This window comes from Tubulanus polymorphus, chromosome 4 (assembly GCF_964204645.1).
Source record: "Tubulanus polymorphus chromosome 4, tnTubPoly1.2, whole genome shotgun sequence".
Taxonomy (NCBI): domain Eukaryota; kingdom Metazoa; phylum Nemertea; class Palaeonemertea; order Tubulaniformes; family Tubulanidae; genus Tubulanus; species Tubulanus polymorphus.
The window spans coordinates 8,590,149-8,616,545 of NC_134028.1; the positions used below are offsets into that span (position 1 = coordinate 8,590,149).

Below are 26,397 nucleotides of genomic sequence, written 5' to 3' on the forward strand. Positions count from 1 at the left end.
GAAAAGTGTGTGGCCCGTAATGATGGCCTAGTTGTCATCTGTGAGCACCAAAAAAGGAGGGTCTGGGCAAAATCTGGAATATTAGATGCATTGAGGTGCATTCTGAGCACTTTCCTGATTGAAATCAGGAATGAAATATGCACCATTTCACCATCTTCTAAACAAAAGTCTCGGGGGGGGGGGGGGAAATTTCAAGGTCACTCGGCCGATAAATCCACCACATATGAGATGAATAATATCTAACTCACCTTGGACAAGTTTTCACTGTACTGAAAAGTTCCAACTCGGACGGAGTCTCGTGTATTACCGTTTATAAAGAATTAAATGATATACTGCCCTTATTTACGTACGTAGTACTTTTCGTGACTACTACGAGATTTTCAACTGATGAATGAATGGCATTCATTTTTTCGAATGCCACATTAACACCCACAGCCGCCACCTTAGAAAAATATACCTATTTAACCGACTCGCTTAGAGCCGAAAAAAGCATGTTTTTCTAGGCCTTGTATTGTTTTACGATAATTGCATGTCCAATTTTGCTAATAACTGATGATAAATTTGTTCAATTCACACAGTATAAGGATATAAACCTTGTAAGTATGGTTTAGTTTGCTCGTTATTAACCCTTTTTCATATATTAGTGCCGGCTTTACTAACCACACACGGCTAGAAATTGGCAACGTATACGGGCGCCTCGCTTTCGGAACTGCTCAAATCAGCAAATAAAATCATTCTGCCAATTTCTACTGAATTGTTTGCTTGTTTGTCGTATCTGTATTATAAATGCTTTGTATTGTCGTCAGTCACTGAGAATTTTAGGATTTGCACAAATTATTTGACCATACCTCGGTGTACCCTTCGCAAGGTGTTGTTGTGAACATATTATCCCCTGGCCCCTGGTTTCTTTGTTGGTGTTTATGGTTCGGAGGTTATCGTCACGTAGTACACCCGTTATACTATTTCGCACTGAATTATGCGGATCCCCCAAAATTTCTAGATCACCTTATACGTAGAGCCCCTCCCCCATCTTAAACCGGCACAGATTCGAATCCGATGGCATCGAGACTTGCCACGGTACGAAACCCTGCCACGCCGACCCGAGTGCGCAGCTTAGATGTCAATATTAGCCAATCAGATATCCCGTTTTATTTTAGCCTGGGTTTTTCCAGTTATAGTTTATCCGTGAAATTTGCCTCAGCGATTATACTACGGGCAATCTGGTTTGCCGCAAGTTTTCTTGCCGGCAATCTGGTTTGCCGCAAGCTTTCTTGTTGGCAAATCTGCGCACCCGGTCTAGTGTGGCACCGTTTCATGCCGTGGCTGAGTCCTCGAACGATGCCATCGGGTTCGAATCCCTGTGGAGGGAGGACGAGAGCCCGGTGTGGCACGAAATTACCGCCAAATCATCGGGTAACTTATTTTGCTATTCGACTTCTTATCGCCTTCGAACTACTTCGGCGATATCGATAATTTGTGTTATCTCCGAGTCGTTGCATGCCTGTTCGCAGTGACCACACGGCGGCGATCGTCTATGCCGGAAATTTTATAACGTAATAAACAATTTATTTCAGGTCAAATTCCTGAAAAATTCCTCTCTTCCCGACACATTTACAAATGTTACGCATACATATAATGTTTTTGCTGTTACAACATATCATCGATAAAAGGCTATCTATAATATAATCGTAGTGATAATATAGATTCTATAATGTATCATTGTTTATATATGATAAACCCCCCACTATATATCACTCATATTATCAAATTGAAATATTATTTTTTCGATGGAAAGACGAAAGTCCGTCTTATGCTATAGCTCGAGGAGATTGTTGAGATTTAGGCGCACTATGACTCAACTTAGTTCCAACCCGGACCTCTGTATATTCTATCTTACAATACAATTTCATTTTAATTGTCTGAAATTAAACGATTAGCGTTCATGGGAATTGCCTCAATGACCGCGGGGGGGGGGGGGGAATTCGGAGTCATCAAAGCTCGTTGGCTGAATGTCCATCATCGAATTTAACTTAATTAGTTTAGGTATCGCCGTCATTATCTGACAATTGATGGCCATGTTTTCTTACATATAGATATGCGGCATTTCCGGATCTCAGTATTGATCGATTGGTCGATTGATTTCGGATCAATCATTTCCATGGCCTTGATGATGGGAGACGTATTAACCCAATTACCGTTTTTAGATCGTTAACAGTGCTCTGCGGTTCAATTCTTCATAGATTTATCATCATATATGTAGTAGGAATCAGTCTAGAAAAATTTCTATATACACACTGTTCATGGGCTTACCGAAAAAAGAAATGAAAATTTTGCTGCATTTTGCGGCATTTGAACATGGTCAACTTACTGGGACAGAAACGGATGAGGAGCCCCTGGCCAAATCTCGTGACTCCTTTAAAACTTGTTCTGAACAGAAATTGCTTTTGAAGGTGCTTGAAACTCCTTAGATTTGAGCAAAAACACTTGGACATTTCAACTCGACGCTTTGGTCGTTGTATAAAGAGCACTGACTTCATGTTTCTGTAATGTCTCTTCTCAACCAACTGGAATATGTAATTGTAACCGACAAAGAAAATGTTTAGTCTTGAAATAAGGATTGACCCTGTTTTTAAAAAATCTAATTGGAAGATTTCGTTTGAATTGGTATCTTACAAACGCACCACAACTGCCGGGAGCAAACTGGGGCGTTCGATTTTGAAATCAGAAATCGAAGTACAGATATAGTTGTGCGATCGGCGATTGAATTTGTAGAACTTTTTGTCTAATTGGAAATTTTGGTTCCAGTTCATTCAAACGATCTTCGAACCTGCTAGCGAATAAAAGAAAAAAAATGCTGTGTGCAAGTGAATATATGCAACGTTGTAGTAACCGAGTGGCTTTTAATTCCAGCCACGCAGACAAAAATGTCGCGTAGATCGAGTAGAATTGGATTGAATGAACACTAATTTCGCATATGATTAAGATATAAAAGAAACCTGAAGTTCAGGTGAAGAATGGACTCATTGAAACGACGAATAATCGTATACAGTGCGTCTGGTGTCGCGACCGTGGGCAGAAAAATGCCGTTCTTAGTCGCGCGAATCAATTGACAATTTTCGACAATAATTAGAATATTTTCTGCCCGTGCTTGTCGATGATTGATATATATCTGAGAAAGCGTGAATCATCGGCGAGCGAAAACATTATATTTATCCCTTTTTAGGTCATAAGTCCAGGCACTGACGTTCGCTCGTTCGCTGGTGTTTATTTATTCATTGAATATTCCAAACAGAAATTCCATTTAACACAAATATGTACATATACGTAGTACGATGACAATTTGTAACAAACCGAGAATTCCAAAACACGAATTCATTGAGTGTTTTCGAGCGAAAGTTTATTTGGAAAAATAAATCGAATCCGTTTTTAAACGTAATTCGTCACGAGACTGGTTTACCGACCAGTTTTTGCTGATTTCGAATTATTCGTCGTTCTTTCAGGGTAGCTATGGTAGTTGATTAACTAGATTCAGGAATGATAGGTCATAAGGTTCTATGAGTTCCAGTGAAACCCGCTTACTCGTAATGACAGGACCGCCAGTCTAGAGAAATCCTATTTATGTTCTCTTACGTAAAATCCCAATGAAACTGATCCGGATTATAAGCGTATTTATTTGACTATTGAAAGATATGATAATGCTGATTATGATAATAATGATGATAAAAATTGTATAATAATCCTATAATACAGTTCATTAATGCGTCCCTTTGGGAAAATCTTATAATATTCACAGAACAAGGTGGTTTTGATCCGGATTGAGATGACATAAATCAGAAAGATTTTCATTTATTCCAATGTCTTGGCGCTAGATGTGAGAGAAAGCTCGCTGTCTAAAAGTTGGAAATGTCAAAATTAGGTTCGGATTGTAATTGTATTTTTTAGTTGATGACTGTCGATGTTTCAGTCGTTTGACCCTGAAACGAGTTTTCGGTATAGTGAGAGAACTGGGCTCCGTCGTTCTGTGAAGCTTCTATTCCGTTTCTCAGAAACCTTTATTTGGGTCGAGTTCGATGCACAATATGTAAACATCTCCGGTAGTGTAATGCAGACTTAGAAAAAAACATCAATAGTTGTTTCTACCAGTCAACTCAAATAAAAAATACAACACAGCTGATGCGTCTAATCTGTCTTCGCTTTTAAGTTTGTGACTATCTCTGGGTGATTGGATTGAGTCTGCTTGATTTTATGAGTCTAATTCCTAGGTTTACACGGAGATTTGGTTGCGGTGAATGGATTCGTTTCTATTCTCGGCTTAAAAGCTTTTTTTTAATATTAATCGTAATCTCTGCTTAAGCCTGCTTCTTTATTACCTTTCCGGACACTACGCAATCGGATGCTTCTTAGGTAAACGGCGATGTCTCGCCGAGCAAATTGATTGTTTATTGACTGCAAAATGCGTGGTGGTTGTTAGTTTTTCAGATCCGCAGATATTTGTATTGCTCGACGAAATTCAGTCCTTCAGTCCCTGCGTTCGTGCTTATTTAAAGGGATTACCTAGGAGGTCCAACACCAAAGAATTATTCTGATTTGGGTTTTACTTATCTGGTCTAGATACTAGTCACTATAATAAAACATATGCCACACTGACGTAGGTCGGGTATCGGTCAGAAATCAGAAATTCCCTGTACATCAGCCCATTAACTTGTTGATACTGTCTATGGGGACCCCTGCGTGGACGTCATGTTGACCAGGCAGTCACTGTCCACTGGTCCCCCTGAGCTTTAAGCAAATCCCCGTACCATGTTTCTAGCTAGGTCCCTATAACCCACTGAATCCAGGATTGACAATATCCGCTGTCAGGGCAAGGAAGTATCGAGGCCGTTAGTACACGGGCTCGAAAAAGTCTTGAAGCAAGTCTCAAGCTTTGAACTGTCATTGAATGCGTACTGTATATACAGAAGAAACTACAAGTATTTATGGTCACTAGACCGTCGAGTCTGTCGATAATCTCCTTTACATGATAGTCGGTAGACCGTGTATGTATATAGAAGACCATAAACCCAGTCCCTCAAGGCAAATACCTACTTAATACGAATAATATTGAACAACTTAAGCTCGCGATGTTTTCCTATTAATACGGTAAACATAGATGTATTAACGAAAACATCGTAGATGTGCGTATCTATTTGATTCAATCACAGTTCAAATTACCCCTAAAATACTTAGAGAAACAGATTGATTTCAAATGACACTGACCAGTATCAGTAAAAAGCACACACTTTCTCTTATTCGTATTACAATTATAATCATCTTACAATTTTTGTAAGTTTGCTTTTGGCGAAACACAGTAGCTAGAAAATTGAAAGTTCACTGAAAGTGGGAGAGTTCTACACGTTTTAGTTCTTATGAGAAAAGGTTAGGGCCAACTGCATTGTCGCTTCGGAAATGATAAAAACTGATGTTGAACGTAATCAAGGTTTGATTGTATTATCAGATTGACAAATTTGAGGATCCCGCGCGAACGTTTGAGTTTCATCTGATGATCAAACGAATGATAATGATAAGAGTTTTGATTATTGTTTTCAGGGTGAATTGGAGGCTCAACTGTTGCAGGCTAATCCGATCCTAGAAGCGTTTGGTAACGCTAAAACGGTGAAAAATGACAACTCGTCGCGTTTCGTAAGTATTAATCGGAATTCACTGACTATCGCAAAACCCCCTTCAACTTAGAGACATTAAAATTCGGTTAAGAAGTCATCGCATAGGTCGTCACATTATTTAAGTCATCAGGGTTGGACCCAGAGGGGGATGCATACCCCCTAAGATTTTCCCAGTGCCCTTCTTTTTTTCTGGCCCCAATTTCTTCTTGATATTATGCATAGATTCATTTATTATAAATGACAGTCATGGTAGCTGCCATTAATTAGACAGATTCCCTGAAAGTCACTAGAATAATAATAATTCTCTAGAATCCACCCTGCTACACCCCTTCAGCACTCGCACTACGATAGCTACGAAGTATAATTGCCCTTTTTTCTGCACCATCCTACGAAGAAATTCTAGATGAGCCCCTGGTCATGTCTAGTTTTGACTACCAATTTGTAAATAAGTAGTTGTAAGAAGATGTCCTTCGGATAAGTCATCGACATAATGATGGTCTGAACTAGAAAGAATAAATGTTCATTGACTTTTTGCTTAAGTCGATAAATGCCAATTTTATGTCGATATTTTCTGGCAAAATTTTCGTGGAGGTCATTCATACATTCGTAATCATGAATAGATAAAACTAAGTAATCTGATTGCTTGTACGGCAAACTCCGATGCACTGTTGTCAGTATATCTGATGTTTATGTCGAGGTTTATTTACACAGACTATCAATTTAATGCCGGGATACAGCATATTTTAAATACCACCGACTGTCTGGTTTTATACATTGTGGTAGTTTCTATTGTCGATTACGGAAAATTCCATTCATGCTGGTTCAACTGAAATAGTGAGAACACCGTGAAATACAGGCCCGCGCCGAGCTTTTTTTGGACAGCAGATGTGTTTCAAGAAAAAGGGCACTTTTTCACCGTAAAAAGGGCGCTTTCCTATCAAAAAAGGCTAGATCTCAAATTTTATATTTTCGATAACTTAAAATTTAAGCAACGTCTCATTCATAATTTTTATGGCATTTGATTTATAATATTTATCTCCAAATATTCAACAATAAGATATTTACAAGCTATTTCGACCCAAATTTTTTGACACCGACATTAATAGAAGGGCACTTTAAGAATTTTAGGGGATTCGTTCGCTAACCCTGCACCACCTCTTCTGCATAGGCGGGAAATTGTGTAATAGAAATCGTTTCCTCAGTTGCAGATATTTTGGGCCACCTGTTTATCTTTTTTTTCGATTAATTTGTTTCTCTTCGTTATTTCAGGGTAAATTTATTCGAATCAACTTCGACGCGTCCGGCTTCATTTCTGGTGCTAACATTGAAACTTGTATCCTTGTGCAACTGTCATCGAACGAAGGTCGTGCCGTCGATTCTAGTCGTGTTTTCGATGTTTTCAGAAATACGGTCTCGAATTCCGATTAACCCTATCGGCATAAGGGATAGGGATAGGGTAGAGTTATCGTTTGTACTACTTGTACACGGCCCTTATTTCGGCTAGCATCTCGGATCTACCAGCATTATATGGCGACCCCGTTGATGATATTATGATGATATTATTACTTCCTGTTTTTGTGAAAGCTTATAAAAAGGAACCAGTTATCAATTATTGCAACTGCCCTTTGAAGTGCCTTAAAATTACAATTATAACAAACCTAGGATTGCCTTAAAAATTACAATTATTAGAAAACTTGGATTGCCTTAAAATAACAATCATTACAGACCTGGAATTTTACCCCGAAAAGTTATATGGTTTTCGAATTTCAAACCGGATACTACAAACTCTGATTCAGTTTTAAGGAACAAATTTTTTTGTTCCCCTGAAGTACGTTGTAGTGAGGTTCCACTACTATATCGGTATAAATGTTGTTAACCGTGACGTTTCGATGTTAAGATTTACTGGAGAAATCGCGTTGCGTACGTCAGGCGAAAGAGGAACGAAACTTCCATATATTCTACCAGTTACTCAACGGCGCTACGAAAGAGGAAAAAGGTAAACTTGTTTTTATTCCAGGGCTTGAAAATATTGCTCATTCATAGGAGTAACTAGGATGTGCTTACATAGATATTATTAAATGGAGTAAATTTACTTGGCCTTTCACACAGAACATTGCGCGGCTGTATAGTATTTATTGTCACATTATTGTACGTATAGAGAAGGGTAATTCATTATGCATAAAAGCAAAAGTAAAAGCATGCGGGTCATTTTACATTTTACGTGAAAATTGTGACCTAAATACGTTTTTACTTTTCAATCATCCGTTGGTTCGTTGATGCTGGTTATCATTTACATGTACAGTATTGTGAGTTGTCTGTCGTAAAAAAATTTCACGATAATGTTCCGGGTTTGAATTGGCATAGTATGATCTAGTCTAATATCGCAGTATTGACCATGAATTTATAAAGGTATATATTGTGCAAAGCCGCCCCTTGTTGTTGAACCATGCATTCCAGGGTTCATAGCAGTCCTCGAAGGCCCTTACAAGTTTTGAAATGGGAATGGGTCTATTCAAGGCCTTGTGTATCATGGAATGGGCTCTAAAATTGTCAAGGTTTTTGGATGGTATCGTCTGACCATGCGAATACAATTAGAAGCTTTTTGGACACCTATATCTTTAGAGTACAGTATATCGGATCATTGTTTTGTTGGGTCTAGTACACTAGTCTGATGATACATCTCAACTAAGATGAAAACTATGATTCTGGACAGTGCAAATATAACGATTATACGATGATTATTAGTCCTTGAATTGAAGTCAAAAAGGTCCTTGAAATTCATCAAATGAGATTGATCATGGACGCTATGAACCCTGGCATTCTAGAGACCTTGCTCATTCCTACTGGCCCTTCCTCAGATGGGTGTGGGTCAGCCTTGTGACTGACTGCCAGTAATGCAATTCTTTGCGACAATAAAATCGCAAAGACCAATAGACCTGAGCATCCCTGCTATTGCCAGTGACACCAGTAGCGATCGTTTCTCCCAGTGGCAATCGACATACTGATAGAGACTGGTCGCATACCGTTGCTGATGATTGCATCACACTCGACCTATCTGCCATTTGCAATCGATTGCGTGGCCATTGACCTGCACCTTTATCTAGCTTCACTAACCTAATCCTTAAAACTCCAAAAATTACCAAAAACTATGAAAACTATTGAATACCGAAAAGGATGTCGTTTCATTTGTGATTGCCCCTATCCTAGAATCTAATCTCCTATGAATAGAAACCCTATGATTCAATATCGCCATTTTTCGTGCATAGTTCAGATACCGGTTGTGTTAGACGATATTTTATGATTTCCTGTCATAACTTCCGCGTGTGGTTCCGACAAATGTTGCATACTCATGTACTTCCTTATATAGTAATTAGGGTTGTATATAGGACAGAAGAGAGGTCGACAGACAACCTGATACCAGACTGATTATTTATTTATCTCTTAGACACGCCAATATTATTAGTCATAGCATGTCAATTCTAGCCTTCAAAAAAAATCTGAAAATTATTTTGCTTTTTCTTGGGTAGCGTAGAGTGGAGCGGTAGCCTCAGTAACTTTTTGAGGGAAAGAAGCTGTAATTCTAAGTTTTGAACATCCATCAATGAACAATTATTGTGTTATTAAAAAAAATCCTTGGAGGGGAAGTGCATGTCTCCTTCACAATACTGTATCATGAAATTTGTCTCAAAATGGGATTGTGTACGTGCCCATTCTCTAAACGGCTCCTAGATCTTAGCTAGATATCTAACTTCACAGTGTAAGTGTATATATATATATATATATATATATATATATATATATATATATATATATATATATATATATATATATATATATATATATATATATATATATATATATATATATATATATATATATATATATATATATATATATATATATATATATTATATTACTAATGCGCTTAGTATGATTTTGTGGAAGTGTCATGAACGGCGTTCATACATATATGGCTAACATGATAACAATGATATATGTACCTACGTGAACTTTTAACATTACCGGGTAAAACTGTCCTACTAGTTCGTTGTATTCTCAGTGACAACAACAACAGTTGGATTACAGGTCAAGACCAAATCGATTGGTATATGTGATATAATAGCGATAATACAAAGCAATCTATATAGAATATTTGGCTACGACCTTCTACGTGAAGTGCTCATCACAAGGCAGATGAGCTGAAAAAATTTTTCAAAAGGGATACCACGTCCCGCCTGATGTTTGTCATGCCTGCTCAAAATCTTATTGTCTAGAGCTAATTCTGATTCTTTCGGGACTCATTACATGTATCGAGTACAGACTTATTCAGCGCGCGTTCAAAATTTTGAAACTCATAAGAAGAATCCTTATGGCATGGCTGACTGCTAAGTCCTATAGTCTGCCCTAAACACTTTCAAAGCATACAAATGGCTTCACTAAAAATAGTCACATATAGATTATTTTATGAAAATTGTGGCTCCAACATAAGCCGCGATCATGCGAAAAGGATTTGGCCCTGGCCAAATGGGCATGGATCCAGCCCGAGTGAAACTTGGTGTGTGCCTATTAAGAGAGTGCGTTCAAACGTAAACTACTCATTCGATACTAAACGAGTCGCTTCCGCAACCTGTATCAATTCACACGAAATAATTTGAACCGTGCTAAAATTTGGCCAGTTCCGGCGTTTTTGGTCGGGCTAAATTTGGCCTGGGCTGAACAGGCACACGGACCCAACATTTGGCACCCGTGTGAACAGTTTTTTCGAGCATAATTTGGCCAATGCCAAAGACGCTCCGGTGATCGCGGCTATCGCATCGAGTGGTTCATATTCTACCCCAGTGATGGTTATACAAGCCATCTGTTCCGGTATTCTACTACAAACAGGTGGCTCGGATCTATCTATCTCGGGAGCGCGTCTGCCTCTATAGCAAACATTACAATTATTGATTATCGCTTAAAAACTCGTTTTTATCGTTATCCTAAAAACGGCTGTAGCAGGTATCGTAATAATACTCTTCGCTGACTTTTAACATCTGAATGCAATTGACACAGACTTCAGTGTGTATCGCATAACGCACCGCACAATATCCAGTTGATATAAGTATCAAGTGATATACGAATGAAATAATTCACGTACAATTCAGGATTACATGAATCCGAGAGTGGCGTAGTAGCTGGGTCGTGAGCCATCTGTCGCCGGTCTTGTCAATCCAGCATTTGTCGGTTTAAATCCTGACGGTGGCAGAGTTACTCGGTTGAATTTTCTTCTCTGGCCTCTCCTGTTTATTGCTCGGCAGTTGAAGGATGATAAAAGGATTCCATGTTCTAATCATGGACTCTAGTCCACGTTCTAACGCAATACTCCCTTTCTCAACATTTTGGTAACTGTAGATTTCTTATGTGTCGGTAGCACATCGTCTTTGAAATTCCCTATTTCTCTTGATTTCACATTATCTTCTTTAGGTTCTTTAGGTTCCATATCCAGAAAAATTATTTTTTGGGTGGGTAGGTAAAAAACCGAGTATGCTTCCAACAGAACTGTACCAGTCCAGTTAGACATTACACATTTTTACATACAGATATGCCATAAGAATTTCTACATAATATCGCTATCCCCTATGTCTCATGCCAGAAATCCTCCGCAATTCTATCCCCTGCATCTCGCACTGGAAATCTTGCTGAAAGTCCCGGCTTAATTCCAGAAAGAAATCCTCCAGATACTTCAAACTTTCTGTTAGATACAATTTCTGAACATGGATATATAATTTCTGAACATGGATGAACTGTTCCTACTGTAGGTACCCTTAGGTTCAGCATAATCTTGAAATTTTGGGTATGCTTCATTCACAAAAAGATACCTCTTCTAAGTTGGTGATCTCAGAAGTATTTTCAGGTTAAGAAGATTTTTTGGCGGGTTGGTTTATATTTCTATAACTCAAGGACCAGTCTTTCGAATAACCGTTGGTTTTAGAATAATCGTTGCTGGGATAACTCGACCAGTTCTCTGATACCTCGCTCGCGTATTTAATCATTTGTTTTGATCTGATTGACAGGAGAGTTTCTATTGAGTGATGTGAAAGACTACCGTTTTATGAGCAATGGAAACCTGCTTATTCCCGATGTCGTCGAGTCGGAGATGTTCAAAACGACGTTGGAAGCGATGGAAGTCGTCGGATTCTCACCGGAAGAACAATCTTGTAAGTAATCTAATGGTTTGATGTTTTGATTTGAGCCGTGGCGCCGGTTGAATGGCAAGTCTTCGATTTCATACCGATCTAAGACTGTTTCGGGGTTGTTTTGCCAATCTAACAACTGAACACCGATCTTCATCTGTTTCGGACTTGGCCAAGACTGTGCTATAGTTCCATAGATCTGATTTAAGATAACACGCGCATTTCTAAATGTTTGACTGAATGCCTGAATCTCTGGATACATCGGGTATCTGGGCATGAAAAAAGTGGATTTTCATGGTTAAAACGATTGATGCTTAATTGTTGGTGAATATTTGGATGTTTTATATCTCGTTTTTAGCTGTTATCCGAGTTATTTCTGCTGTATTACAATTTGGTAACATGGTATTTAAATCCGAACGGCACAACGATCAGGCTACATTACCGGATAATACCGGTGAGTCCTATCTACTTTTTCTCAAAAATCTGGTTTTTAAAAGCAGTTTCTCTTCATATAGCATTTTGAACTTGTCACACTTCATGGCTAGTTGAATGGAATTTATTAAGTAATGACTGCAATTTGCTTGCTGTTAAGGCCCATATAAATACAGTTGTACTCTTCAAATTTGGCTACTAATAGAAGGGTTATTTTAGTTTATCAGTCCTTTTATATTATTGGAGTGGTGAGGGCTAGTGGTTAGAACTTAGGGCAAGACGCTTGATAAGTATTTATTCTTTTGATTTATTTCATCGTTGTAGAGGCTCAAAAAGCTGCTCATTTACTGGGTATTAATGTCACCGACATGACTCGCGCGTTCCTCAGACCTAAAGTTAAAGTCGGGCGAGAATACGTTCACAAAGCTCAAACCAAACAACAGGTAACAACTATACAGTAACAACAATGCTAGCGCCACCCTAGTCACATCATCGCGACTTGAACTACTATATACTGCTATAATCAACTAATTGCAACTTATCCTATCCATATGCATAGTTGCATTGCATTGAGGTACCGGCATTCACCAAATGGCGCATTAATACACCAAGTTGTTCGTAGTGAAAATGAGTTCATTTTCGATGAAATTCCAACTGGAATTTCACGCTGCCAAATCTGAAGATTGTCAAACTAGATGTTACTGGATTCAGGATTCACTTTCTTGCTCAGTGAATGGGTATAGATTTCGCTGAAAATTAGATTACTAATTAGAAAAGTTGAAATGCGAATTAAACCGTGAAATGAAGATGAAATTGAAGCACGGTTGCTGAGTAAACACTAGCCAACCCGGCTGATCGTCGAGGAATCCTCTCATACCACAATATTAGTGCCGGTACCCCATTGAATGAATAAAAAAATTGGGACTGCTCCACTTCACATCTTGCAATGTTCGTTCAATTCAGCTGCCCAATAGAAATTTTGAGTTATGTGGATCAACAATAACGATAATGAAACACAGTATTGTGCGAAATTTTGCTGGAAAAAACTGCTGAACCAATCTTTAATTATATTATTTTTCAGGCTGAATTCGCTTTAGAAGCGATAACAAAAGCGCTGTATGAAAGGTTGTTTAAATGGATCGTTGCGAGAATCAACAAATCGCTGGACCGCACCAAGCGTCAGGGAGCATCGTTCATCGGTATTCTCGATATCGCTGGTTTCGAGATATTCCAGGTAGAATAATCTCAAATAGGCTGATATCTCTTTAGGAAACCTGTATCATAACCTATTAGCCCTCAAGCCGCCCACATCTGCCGTGCCTATCACTGCTCGAGCCGCCTGAATCTGTTGCAATGGGAAACGAACCCATTTATCAACTAAGGATAGACTTTCACCGAGAACCATAGCGTCTGTTGTACCACAGATCGTAGAGCGATGGAGATTCATCTGTGGAGACAACCTCGCTGAAGATAAACTAGACGCCCTAGACCTCATAATTCTGTCCAGAAATCAACATCTTCCTACTTGAAATTATTGAGTATTTTGAGTATGAACATGATAGATATATGACAGATCTGAGTGTTCACTGCCTTCTGTCTTAGTAAGTCGGAATGAATGTTGGATGGCAGAAGGTCATGATTTTGGGGGCCCACCTCATCGCATCTCATATCATATGAAAGCCTTGTGTTTACAACAAAATAAACTACTTACGTAGTACATGAAAATCAACTGGAAATAAGCTATTCTGTATTGTGATAAATGTGGATTTTCCCCTAAATTTTCTGAGAGGTATTAGACATGACATAGTGAAATAATTCACGAGTGCTAATGGGTTAACGTAGATACTTCCGAGATGTACGCACTCGATCCTCAAACAATTCCGGCCGACGTTTCTCGACAAAATTTCAAATTTATTTCAGTTGAATTCGTTTGAGCAGTTGTGTATAAACTACACTAATGAGAAACTGCAGCAGTTGTTCAATCACACGATGTTCATTCTCGAACAAGAAGAATACAGAAGCGAAGGAATAGACTGGACGTTTATCGATTTCGGGTTGGATTTACAGCCAACTATCGACCTTATTGAGAAGGTGAGTTAAAAGCGTAAATAAGAAAACTTTTTAATTTTTTTTAGACCATAATACATGTACAGTACATATAATACGGTACAGTCTAGAAGAAACTTAGTCTTTGTTTGCGTTTAATTTTACATCGTTCAAATCAAGTTCTGTAATTTGTTTTTGTTTAGTTCCAAAAATGTTAGACACTTGTGACGAATATGCGTTTCAAAGTTACTGGCCTAATATCACTGGCAAGACGTATTTCGCAGCATGCGTATGAGTGCAACAACTTAGAACGGGCCTTTAGCGTTAATAATGTTACTGCATGTATTTTATTCAAATACCAGAAGTTGCACTCAAAAAGAAGGGTGCTGTTATTGATTCGTATGTGTGTTGGACGCATGCGCGCTAAACTCATTGAATTTGAACCGTGGTAGTAACCAATTTGATACGCGTTTCTAATTCGTTTTATCGAATATGGAAAAGAAAGACGCAATAATCTCCGACGAACGCCCGATGCGTTGTGAGTTAAGTAACTTCTAGGCTGCTCTGTAGTAGATAATTAATACCGATTAATGACATGATATAGTTATGAGGGATCCAGTTCTGATGATCATCGAAGGTTTACGCCACTGGAATATAGATGGAACTCAATGTGGATAACTGAGTAACGACTAGTGTACCCGGTGGATACTCGTTTAACGTAAACATGCCCCATTCTCGTGATGTGTTTGTTGTATTTTTTTTTAGCCGATGGGTATAATGGCATTGTTGGACGAAGAATGCTGGTTCCCGAAGGCGACCGATAAAACTTTCGTAGAGAAATTAGTGAAAGAACATTACATGCATCCAAAATTCCAGAAAGCTGACTTCCGATCCGAGGAAGGATTTCTGTTGCAACATTATGCCGGTGTGGTACGTACGGTTTTGGCTCGAGGGGAAAAGCCCTTGTGGCAGTACTTTCTAGCGTTACCAATAATATTTCCGTCGAGTACTGTACCCTTTCCTATGGTTTTTGCCAATATTTTCTAATTTTGGATTGATCGCCAATGGTTTTTCTATACGACCCGGCTCTGCAGTATTGAATTTAGCCACCGGCAAAATCCGCCATCTTTTTTCTTGGCGTTCTAGCAGTAGAACGCGTTGGATTTTTTCGCCGTAAAAATCTGGGAAATCGGAAATACAAATTTTAGTTCCAAGAATTGTAATTTTTTCTCAGTCATCTATGCTGCTGCTGCTGCTGCTGCTGCTGCTGCAAAAGAAAATGCAAGATTCCTTCGATTTGATCTTAACAAATTTTATTTCCAGCTTAAAAGTAAATTGTATGTTGGTTGATAAGGGGGCCATTGCACGTAACCATTTTAAAAAGCATTCATGATAGAGCGCTGGCAAACTTGAATGAAGATATGTCATATGACAAGCCACTTAAGTAAAAAACTGAGCTCTAAAAATTAGAAGATCCCTTGAAAAAAAATTCTATGCATGCCATAAGAACCAGCTTTATCAAGGATGACTTTACTTAAGAAAGCTGCCCTGACCGAACCAAACCCATCCCATGCCTCGACCGAACAAATTATCATCACCGGTTGTTTTCAAAATTTTTTCACTCGTATCTGCTTTCAGGTGGATTATTCTTCTGCTATGTGGTTGTTGAAGAACATGGATCCATTGAACGAACAAATCGTTGGTTTAATGCAGAATTCATCGGACAGTTTCATAAGTCACATCTGGAAAGACAGTAAGTGAAACTTGGATGTACTCCGGTGCTATGATGTAAAGTTGAACGGTTAGAAAATCACTTGGGGCAGGTGAAAGTCTGTCAAATTTCTTCAAACTGATAGCATGAATCAAATGTCCGAATATATTTGAATCAGGGGGTCAGTTGCTCAAAAGTTATTTATAGATAACCGGCGGATGAATACCATAGTAATGATGAAGTTTTAATTGTCACTATGTCAACTATCCACTAGACCAGTGTTTTCAATAAGAAATTAACAAGCCAGGTCCCTTTGAAAAACAGTAGGGTCCCATAATATGTCACAGTCCCTGAAAGGAAAGCTGGTTTGAAAAAACAGGCGGTCCTTTAGAAACGACAGACGGGTCTGGGACCTGGGACCTGGCTCTTATTGAAAACGCTGAGTTAACCAAATTTTGAGCAACTGGCCCAAATGCGGTAAAAGACATTGTAGGGTGGGTCTGTGTGGGTTTTATTTTGGTGTGTGAATGTCCATCTTGGAGACTTTGTTTCTGGTTAATTGCATCATCATTTAACTCGTATCTTGGGTATGCATTAAAATATTAAATGTTTTCCTCTTGTAGCCGAGAATATAATAGGAATGTCGGCGACAGAAGGCAGCGACAGTCCGTTCGGCAGCGCTCGTAAAACGCGTAAAGGAATGTTTCGAACCGTCAGTCAACTGTACAAAGAACAACTCTCGCGTCTTATGACCACTCTCCATCATACAAACCCGAACTTTGTTCGATGTATCATTCCAAATCATGAGAAAAAGGTAACATTTCGCTCACGATACGTACCTTATATACCCTTGTTATAAATTGAACGAGTTACAAACATCATAATAGGGCCATAAGGAGGACAGAATATCTCGCCTATCTTAACCAGTGAGGGATGGTTCTAGATAGGATCACCAGTCTAGAACCATCCCTCATTTTGAGGGGCTATTCCTCTAATTACCTATGCCCCTTTCATTATATTGAATTTGGATCAATGTCCTGAAAAGTTTCCTTAGTTGTGCCTGATTCAGAAAACTGCAGCTTGACCACGTAGATGGCCATGTAGATAACAGTTAGGAGCTCATTCATTTTTGTTGACGCTTAAATTTAGCACTTGAGTTATGACGGAATACCGGTCTTGAATTTGGCGGGCATATAGAATCTAGTTGTACAGTAAAGCCCATTTAAGCCGAAGCTTTTAGGAATATGGTTTTTTGTGGCACGTAGTAAAAACCTGACAGAGTGGGAAGAAATTTGACATTACAAATATAGAAAATGATCCAAAATATTTGATATGACTTACATGTATATACAGAAATCCAGCTTAATAAACCTGGTAAAAGTGGGCTCGAATATAGAATGAAAGTCTGTAGTTGAGTATTCCTTTTCCCTGAGCTGTTGGGAAATTCTTTATTTGCTATGAGTTGTTATTCGTGTTATTGTAGGCTGGTAAAATTGAAGCCCATTTAGTGCTGGATCAGTTGCGCTGTAACGGTGTTCTGGAAGGAATTCGAATCTGTCGTCAAGGATTCCCGAATCGAATTGTGTTCCAGGAATTCAAACAGCGTTACGAAATTCTCGTTCCCGGCGTTATTCCGAACGGTTTCATGGACGGCAAGAAGGCGTGCGAGCAAATGGTAAGAAAATCGTGATAAGTCGTGAGAAATGGAACTAAGATCGATCTTCTGGGCTCATATTAATTGACACAATTTATTTCATCAGTAAATTTGATGGAAATATGCATAGATTTTAGTTGAATCTAGAACTAAGTCAGACATTGACTACCGCCACAGTCGACTACCGAGATTTCTTTGAATCTGAAAAGGCATCGATATCCTACCACGCATGGGCTAGTGTTCCTTAAAGCCTGATGCACACGACGCTAGGAATTACGGAAACAAATATAAGCGTTTAATTTCGGAAACATTGTTCCCGAAACAATGTTTCTTGTTTCTCGTAAACGCACTCGACACAGGGAAATGCTCAGAAACATGTTTCTTTACTCTGTGTCCGTGGTTCCCTGCGTTGTGTGCATTGGGTTTAGTGAATCCTCGGCACCAGTGGAATCCTCAATTGCCATAGTAGCATTAGGCAATCCTAGGAAACCTCAGAAATACCATGTGGTTGCCTATAGTATTTTGATTTTACTCCTGCCTATTTTGTTCTAGATTCTTGCACTTGAATTGGATCAGAATTTGTATCGTATTGGCCAAAGTAAAGTATTCTTCAGAGCTGGTGTTCTCGCTCATCTCGAGGAAGAACGTGATTTGAAACTTACGGATATCATTGTGCAGTTCCAAGCACGTGCACGAGGTGCTATAGGAAGAAGGTAAATGTTTCTCCATTTCCTCCCTCATTCCCTCCCTTAAACCTGAAAATATTGCGGCCCTGCTGTAGTATGAAACCTTGCCATAGTAGACCGAATGTGCAGCTATTTGTGCCTGCATTACCGCACAAAAATCTGCAATGATCCAATCAGATTTGCCCACTATATATGAATTTCGATTTCCAGATTTGATTAAGTTGAAAACTTTTTATTTATGTACGTAGATGGTAGGGTCTATAGAGACACAGTAGACGTTGACGGACTTTCTACTTTCTAAAGCAAAGCTTGATTATTTTGTCGTTTGATTTTCAGGAATTACAAGAAACGTATACAGCAATTGTCCGCTGTTCGAGTTATTCAGCGTAACTGCAGCGCTTACCTGAAACTACGTAACTGGCAATGGTGGCGTCTTTTCACGAAGGTGAAACCGCTGCTAGCGGTGACTAGACAAGAGGACGATCTTCGTGACAAAGAGGAAGAGCTGAAGAAATACAGAGATCAATTCGAGAAAGTGCAAGAACAATGTAAGGCGGCCGAACAGCGCAATACGGCACTCGTCGATGAAAAGATGACACTAAGCGAACAGTTGCAGGCTGAAATTGAATTATGCACTGAAGCTGAAGAGGTTAGTTTCTAATCGGTGGGGTAATAATTGAACTCTAGGTTTTTCATGAAACACTGTATGAAAAACGGCCGTGTGCCATGGTGTAAAACTCTTCCTGAGGGTCTAAATCAGAATGGAAATATCCCCATTAGTCATTTCATGAATGAAAAGAAAAGTCTCAACATTAAAAGCACATGAAATATGATGCTCATGACCTCAAGTTATTACTAAAAACTAATTCGAGAATTAGTAATATGTAAAAAACAAGTCGTCTTGAATGATCTAGAGGGTCGAATGTTCGCCATTTCAGACACGAAACAGACTTCAAGTGAGAAAAGCTGAATTGGAAGATATCATACAAGATATGACGGTTCGAATGGAAGAAGAGGACGAGAAAAGTACCGCCATTATGCAAGAGAAGAAAAAACTGCAGACTACAGTTCAAGATTTAGAAGAACAGTAAGTCGCTTCTAGAATCCTGAAATTTATTTGCTTGTATTCTTATCCGAAATGCTAGAAAATCTATACCTCATGTTTCCTCATTGAACTTGGTATAACGAGAATTTATGCAGATGATTGATAAATACTGCACAACTAAGAAGCCTTATTGTTTTGGCTTGGTAATTGAATGGAATGATAACTTGATATGCGTGTTGCGTAACTGGCGATTTTGTAATCACTCAATATGATCACATACAATCATTGATATCAAATTTCCTGGGGATTTGATAAGATCATCATTGATTCCTTAGAATACGCCTCTTAGTTATCAAATCATGCGCAATCACCCTGACATTTTGGTTTTGATATAATCCAAGATGGCCAACTGGTAGCCAAATACATGTAACAACAAATTGGAAATATATATCATTTGCGTAGAATTATGATATATTAACATAGATATCAGCAGCTGATATATCTATGTATGAGTCTAACAGCCTGAAATATCCACATCCCTGATATTTTACCTCAAATGACTGTGACGTGTAGAAAGCCTTTTATTCGAAGTTATATTGGGCTGTGTATATTTGCCAATACGTCGGCCTGGTTTGATGGCCAATTCGTTAGTGTATTCCATATATATAGAAGTCAAATAGTTCAATATCAATAATAATATAAAGTTGATTATTTGATTATTATGGGTGTTTGTGAAAGAGAAACAATGATCAGTATGAACACAGGTATGTCATATTGCTACGTTTACGTTTAGAAGCCTACTTGAGTTAAGAGATTTTTCGGTGTTTTAACACGATCGAATATCCCTAATTTGTCGATTTCAATGGTTTCGCATTGGAATACGAGAAAATAACTAGGCATGTGTCACTTAGTGCAACTGGATCTTAATGTTGGTCAGTTCGATACTTAGAAATATTATTGCGCGTGCGATTTATGAAATAGTGTAGTTATGTATAAGAAAACATTGCGACATCAGGTTTCATATGATGAATATGACTATTTGTTAACAAGGTTGGAAGAAGAAGAACAGTCGAGGCAGAAGCTGCAGTTGGAGAAAGTGGCCATCGAATCGAAGCTGAAAAAACTTGAAGAGGATGTCGCTTCTAGTAGTGATAGCAATGCAAAGGTATATTTTTTCACCTGTTGAACTTTAGTACGATTTATGCTGTACAGTTGTTGGTGACTAGAGAATTGAAATGTTGAAAATGAACTTACTTTTAAATCTAATATTTGAGTCTTTTGACTCATAATTCAAAACACTGAAAATGAAGATATTTTGACTGTACACTCAAACTTATTCGATAACTGCAGAACTGGGTCCTGTACTATGAAACTGTTGGTTGAACGAGTACATTTTAATTTTGATTTAATTCTACCTTACCTTACTCTGTGTTCAATTGTAGTTGATTCAAAATGAATTCATTATTCTTAACTCGATAGTCAAACTGAACCAACTTCTGTGGAACTTGGGTCAGTCATTTTACTCTGAAATCAAATTTTAGCCAACAACCTTTGAACTAGGGTCCAGAAAAATTTCGAAATCCATGAAATAATACATAGTACATGCAGTCTTAAGGAGTTTTTAAGTCTCCGTTTTTAATACATAATATGGAATGGATAAATTCAACTGAATTTCTGTTTGTTTAGTTGGTGAGAGAGAAAAAGACATTGGAAGAAAAAGTGACAGAAATGGTGAATCATTTAGCCCAGGAGGAAGATCGTGTAAAGCAGCTCACAAAATCGAAGTCTAAATACGAAGCAATCATCGCTGATTTGGAAGAGAAACTGAAAAAAGAGCAACAGGTAGGCATTAGAGCATATTGACGATAATTCCTAAAAGTATTGAGTGCTATTTGCTAATATCCACAATGATAGAATCAGTGAAGAAACTACCTTGTTTACTCCCCCAGGAGTCATCTATCCCAATTCTATGTTTGAGAGAGCAAAATGTGCAACCTAGCATGCTATTTTAAATGTTCTGTACTCTTAGGCCCCTGCTTGCTAGGTTTATCCGCTAGTTTGTGCTTAAGAAGATGAGAAATTAGAAGAAAATTTGCAGAATATGTTTTTAGTTTCATCTATTCTTTACTTAATCTATCTTCTAATCACATTTTATTCTCAAAATCTGTTTACAGTCCAAGTATAGAATGCAATTTCAATTCCGATGTTTCATGAAACAGTCAAAATCCCTTGTGATCAGGATTGAGTAAGTTTTAGCGCAAAGCTGAAAATATCTGAGGTCGTAATTTTTTCCTTTTTCACAGGCTCGCGCTGAACTGGAGAAAATCCGGCGTAAACTAGAAACGGAACTGAACGATGTTAGAGAGCAGCTAGCTGAGAAAAAACTTCAGTGCGATGAACTACAAGCAACTTTAATGAAACGTGAAGAGGAACTTCAACAAGCATTAACCAAGTACGTTTAGCCCCGGCACAAAGAGCATCGGGGAAAAATGACCTGTGAAACTGTCTATTTCTTGTATTTTCAACGGACTTCCAAGGAGACAAAAGTCCACCATCAAGTCCTTGTTTATGGTTGAACCCTTTACTGCCTATGTAATGCTTATGGCACAAAAATGTCATCTTCAAAAACAACTTACCAACTAATTGTTACATAATAAATCTAAACTTGAAGTTCAAAGTGAAACTGTTTTCCATGCAAAGTTTTTATAAAATGAGATGCCTTTATCAGATCACCTGGGGATCACGAACGTGATATCGATATTTTTTTAGATGCGACGAAGAAATCGCCGGCCGAACGGTCGCTCAGAAACAAGTACGCGAACTAGAATCCCAAGTTCAGGAAATTCAGGAAGATCTCGACGCTGAACGAGCCTCGCGAAATAAAGCCGAAAAACAGAAACGTGATCTTAATGAGGTAAGGATCTCGACCCTTCCAGTGAGGAACAACTTCTCCTGCCAACTAAAGGTTTTCTGAAGGTTTTACGCTAGATAACTGATTAATCTGAACGTATTCTTTTATATTTCCACAAAAAATTCCTGAAAAGATTTTATGTTTTTTTTTCACCGATTAAGCTGATAGAAAGTAGCCCTGATTGTAGCTAAAATTTGTGCAATGATTTTCTCATTGATGGATGGGTAAAGATTTAGTAATCATTTATTATTAATTTAGGGGGTCGCTGAGCTAAAGATCTGACCAATTTAAATTTCTGTTTATTAGGAGCTGGAAGCTTTGAAAACAGAGTTAGAAGACTCGTTGGATACAACGGCATCGATACAGGAGGTCAGGGCCAAACGCGAAACAGAAGTTACCGAATTGAAACGGTCTATAGAAGACGAAGCAAAAGCGCACGAACAGTCCATGCAAGAGACGCGCCACAAACACGCTCAACAGCTCGAACAGGTCAACGAACAGCTCGATACTGTCCGAAAGGTACGTGTCAAGTCTGATAGGAAGCATCGTTGAAAATTTACGAAATTTACATTCACAACTGTATAAGTGTATTAGAGGAAAGTTTGATCAAATTCAATTGATATCATAAACCAGAAGACGCAAAGCTGGCGGATCCTCACTAGCTACATTAAAACCATCCTTGTTGGCTTACGGAGCCGCATTAATTGATTAACCCTTTCTCAGTTTCCCACCCTGGAAAAAATTCAAAAAAGTTCTTGGAAAATTCAGGCGCGGATTCAGACTCTAAAGCCGGAGGCACGTGCTACCGTTCTGAAAGTTTCGTGCCCTTGGCCTTGCTTAGAAATTGAATAAAAAGCAGTAAACTTTCGTTTATTGTCAATTATACCTTGGTTTAAAGCGCTGTATGTTATCCTTTTGAGATGCTCCTTAAATTCCACCACAGGGTTGTGTATAAAGGACGTATCGTTATGAATTTGCGACGATCGTTTTCTATTTCAGGCCAAGGCGAGTTTGGAGAAATCGAAACAGAACCTGGAAGCGGAGAACGTCGACATGGCTCACGAGATAAAACAGTTGACGTCGACGCGTAGCGAAATCGACCGCAAACGCAAACAATTGGAGCAACAAGCTCAGGATTACGCGATGAAACTCGGCGAAATCGAACGCGCGCACAGCGAAACGGTCGACCGCTATAATAAACTGCAATCGGAGCTAGACCAGACAGGTCAGGCGTTCGAGGAAGCCGATTCTAAAGCCTCTCTACTCAGTAAACGCGTCGCCACCGTCGAATCGTCGCTCAGCGAGGCGCAGGTAATTTATGCCACTTTTTAGCTCAGTTGAATGAGTGGAGGACTGGGAACCAAGCGGTCCCTAGTTTGAAACCACGTCTGGCATTGGCTGCCCAGACACATACACGTACTATGCTCAGCTAACTTACTCAGGTCGTGAGCCATAACAACCTATAAATTGGCCCTGGCCATCTCTAAGACCCGCTAAGTTTACACTTGTTACTTGCGGTTGGGACGTAAAACTCTTCTAAACTGAAAAAAATCTTCTAAACTTAATAGGGCCGCTGCTGGCTTGATGACACGCTTGCGGCATGCCAATGAGCATATGGAACGAAGCCGATTTTGTTCACAATGCCAGCCAGTCTGGAACCGTTTCATGCCCGAGTGCCATTATTTATTTTAGCTAACGTGTTGTTTTATTGATTTATAGGAAGCGTTAGCCGAGGAGACAAGGTCAAAGTTATCGTCGCAAACGAAATGTCGTCAACTCGAGGGAGAGGTGGAAAATTTACACGAGCAGTTGGAGGAAGAGGAAGAGGCGAAACGTAGTTTCGAGAAGCAAGTTCTGCAACTGACTCAACAGGTTTGTTCGTTCGTTTGTAGTCAACTGATTATCCGAAACTTTTTTGACGTCATCAATTAAAACCTGAAAACAAAAGCAATGAAATACAAAAGCAATAAATACTGTTGAGTGTCATATTAAGCTAGGCAATGAAGAAATTGATGCGTTGAACATCGTCATTGCTCTATGTGCACACAAACCGATTATTCAGCGAGTGTCATTGACAAAAATATAGATCGTCTTCATTTGATTATGTTAGGGTTGATTTTGGATATCCTGCTGTTATAGTGCGGAAAACTTAATCCAAAAGAGATGTTCATGGATTACCAGTCCGTGGTTCATACATATAGTGTCCTGCTATATCTCCCGCCTTTCCCCATAACAGGGACAGTAGAGAGCAGAAAACTGAACTCACGTATGATCCTTCGAGTTGTGCTTTTATGTATTTCCTTTTCCGTCGTTCACAGGTTGCTGATATGAAGAAGAAAAGCGACGAGGATCTTCAGGTGATCGACACGTTGGAAGACAGCAAGAAGAAAGTGCTGCGCGATCTCGACGGTCATGTCCAGCGTAACGAAGGACTCCAGAGTCAAAACGACAAACTAGAGCGATCTCGAAAACGCCTGCAGACGGAAGTCGAAGATCTAACGCTGGCTCTCGATACGCAGAGAAATAACATTTCGCAGTTGGAAAAACGACAGAAGAAGTTTGACCAGGCGATCGCCGAGGAGAAGGCTATCTCCGAAAGGTACCGTAGTTGAATCGCTTGATCTGGATAGATCGTTGGAAGAAATCCAGATTAAACACCATAATCTATCAGATCCCCGCTCTGTGAGAAATTGAAAACAATTAGCTCTGTTTGAAGCAAAATGAACGATGGGATGTAGTTGATTGATAAAAGGTCATTTATTGATATAAATGACAGATGAAACGGAAGGAAGGGGCGGAGGCAAAGAGTAACTGATTAGGGCAAAGAGTAATGGATGAGCATCAGTGATTCCATAGGATCTCACAAAAGATTTCATTCTCTGCAATGATAATATAACGTATTTGATATTTACTGATGGGTGCCTTTGGATGGTGCGATGGGCCTGAAATTTAGGAAAAGTCCCTGTCAAGATAGCTTATACTAATCCCCTATAATTGATCGTCTGTATACGAAACGGTGATTATTTCAGGCTTGCTATCGAACGCGATTCCGCCGAACAAGAGGCACGTGAGAAAGAAACGAAAATTCTGACGCTGAACCGGGAATTAGAAGAGTTACAGGAACGATTGATGGAGAGCGACAGATTGAGAACGACTCAAGCGCGCGAGTTAGAAGATCTGATGGCCTCCAAAGACGACGTCGGTAAAAATGTCCACGAACTGGAAAAAGCTAAGCGAGCATTGGAAAGTCAGGTCAGTTACACAGAATTTTGATATCTAGTAGTTGCTATCTAGTAGATTGTAGTTTCTACTCTTTAAGGACTCGACTATTCCCAGAAATATCAAAATGCTCTCAAAATCAGAATAATTTCTATTTCATTTTCAAATGAACTACTATCTTTGATGTCAAACTACTGTCATTTTTGGTGAAACTGCTACTATTTGAGATATCGGGTAGTCTGGTCTGGGGGACATGGAAGGTTGACTCGGGGTGGACTTGTTCTTTTGGCTTCGGCGATAAAAAAATCACGTTGGTGGTAAACGGTCTTTATTCAAATTGTCGTAAATTATCTACGTACTGTAGGTTGAGGAGCAAAGGGCGCAGTTAGAAGAGTTGGAAGACGAGTTACAAGGCACTGAAGATGCCAAACTTCGTCTAGAAGTGAACATGCAGGCGATTAAAACTCAATACGACCGCGACATACAGGCTAAAGAGCAAGAAGCCGAAGACAAGCGAAAATCACTCCTTAAAACGGTAAAGTTGCATTTTTAGTGAGGCAAATTATAAACTGTGGTAGTAACCCGGTAAATAAAACTTAACCTACACTGTTATTATCATCCTATCCTATTTTTAATGAGTACTCTACATGTATGAGGTTATTCTGTGGAATCATCATGGAGTGAACCACTGTCAAAAGTTTTGTTTAATTGATGCAGGGGATTCATAGTTCCGATCTAACAGAAATGTCTGGCATTTCTATCAAAGATACTCTAATAATCTGACAGATTCCTAGTTGTTACTATTTTTTGCTAAATTGCGATGCATGTGGTAAAAAGTACTACATCTGGCAATACTAGGT

The 26,397-nt window shown here is 39.0% G+C and overlaps 1 protein-coding gene across 1 annotated transcript in view; it reads left to right on the plus strand.

Moving 5' to 3' along the window:
- LOC141903116 (uncharacterized) overlaps positions 1 to 26,397 on the plus strand; it is a 48,387-nt gene that overhangs the window by 12,982 nt on the left and 9,008 nt on the right. The window contains exons 5-30 of the mRNA XM_074791084.1: positions 579 to 596; positions 5,587 to 5,679; positions 6,930 to 6,993; positions 7,558 to 7,656; positions 11,714 to 11,857; positions 12,192 to 12,287; positions 12,590 to 12,708; positions 13,347 to 13,499; positions 14,186 to 14,356; positions 15,077 to 15,241; positions 15,950 to 16,064; positions 16,646 to 16,836; positions 17,506 to 17,697; positions 18,229 to 18,389; positions 18,699 to 19,011; positions 19,301 to 19,449; positions 20,458 to 20,572; positions 21,094 to 21,249; positions 21,711 to 21,859; positions 22,177 to 22,321; positions 22,625 to 22,837; positions 23,318 to 23,629; positions 24,038 to 24,190; positions 24,637 to 24,917; positions 25,348 to 25,570; positions 25,902 to 26,072. Coding sequence (XP_074647185.1) covers positions 579 to 596; positions 5,587 to 5,679; positions 6,930 to 6,993; positions 7,558 to 7,656; positions 11,714 to 11,857; positions 12,192 to 12,287; positions 12,590 to 12,708; positions 13,347 to 13,499; positions 14,186 to 14,356; positions 15,077 to 15,241; positions 15,950 to 16,064; positions 16,646 to 16,836; positions 17,506 to 17,697; positions 18,229 to 18,389; positions 18,699 to 19,011; positions 19,301 to 19,449; positions 20,458 to 20,572; positions 21,094 to 21,249; positions 21,711 to 21,859; positions 22,177 to 22,321; positions 22,625 to 22,837; positions 23,318 to 23,629; positions 24,038 to 24,190; positions 24,637 to 24,917; positions 25,348 to 25,570; positions 25,902 to 26,072 — 4,161 coding nt within the window. The remainder of the gene's footprint in view (positions 1 to 578; positions 597 to 5,586; positions 5,680 to 6,929; positions 6,994 to 7,557; positions 7,657 to 11,713; positions 11,858 to 12,191; positions 12,288 to 12,589; positions 12,709 to 13,346; positions 13,500 to 14,185; positions 14,357 to 15,076; positions 15,242 to 15,949; positions 16,065 to 16,645; positions 16,837 to 17,505; positions 17,698 to 18,228; positions 18,390 to 18,698; positions 19,012 to 19,300; positions 19,450 to 20,457; positions 20,573 to 21,093; positions 21,250 to 21,710; positions 21,860 to 22,176; positions 22,322 to 22,624; positions 22,838 to 23,317; positions 23,630 to 24,037; positions 24,191 to 24,636; positions 24,918 to 25,347; positions 25,571 to 25,901; positions 26,073 to 26,397) is intronic.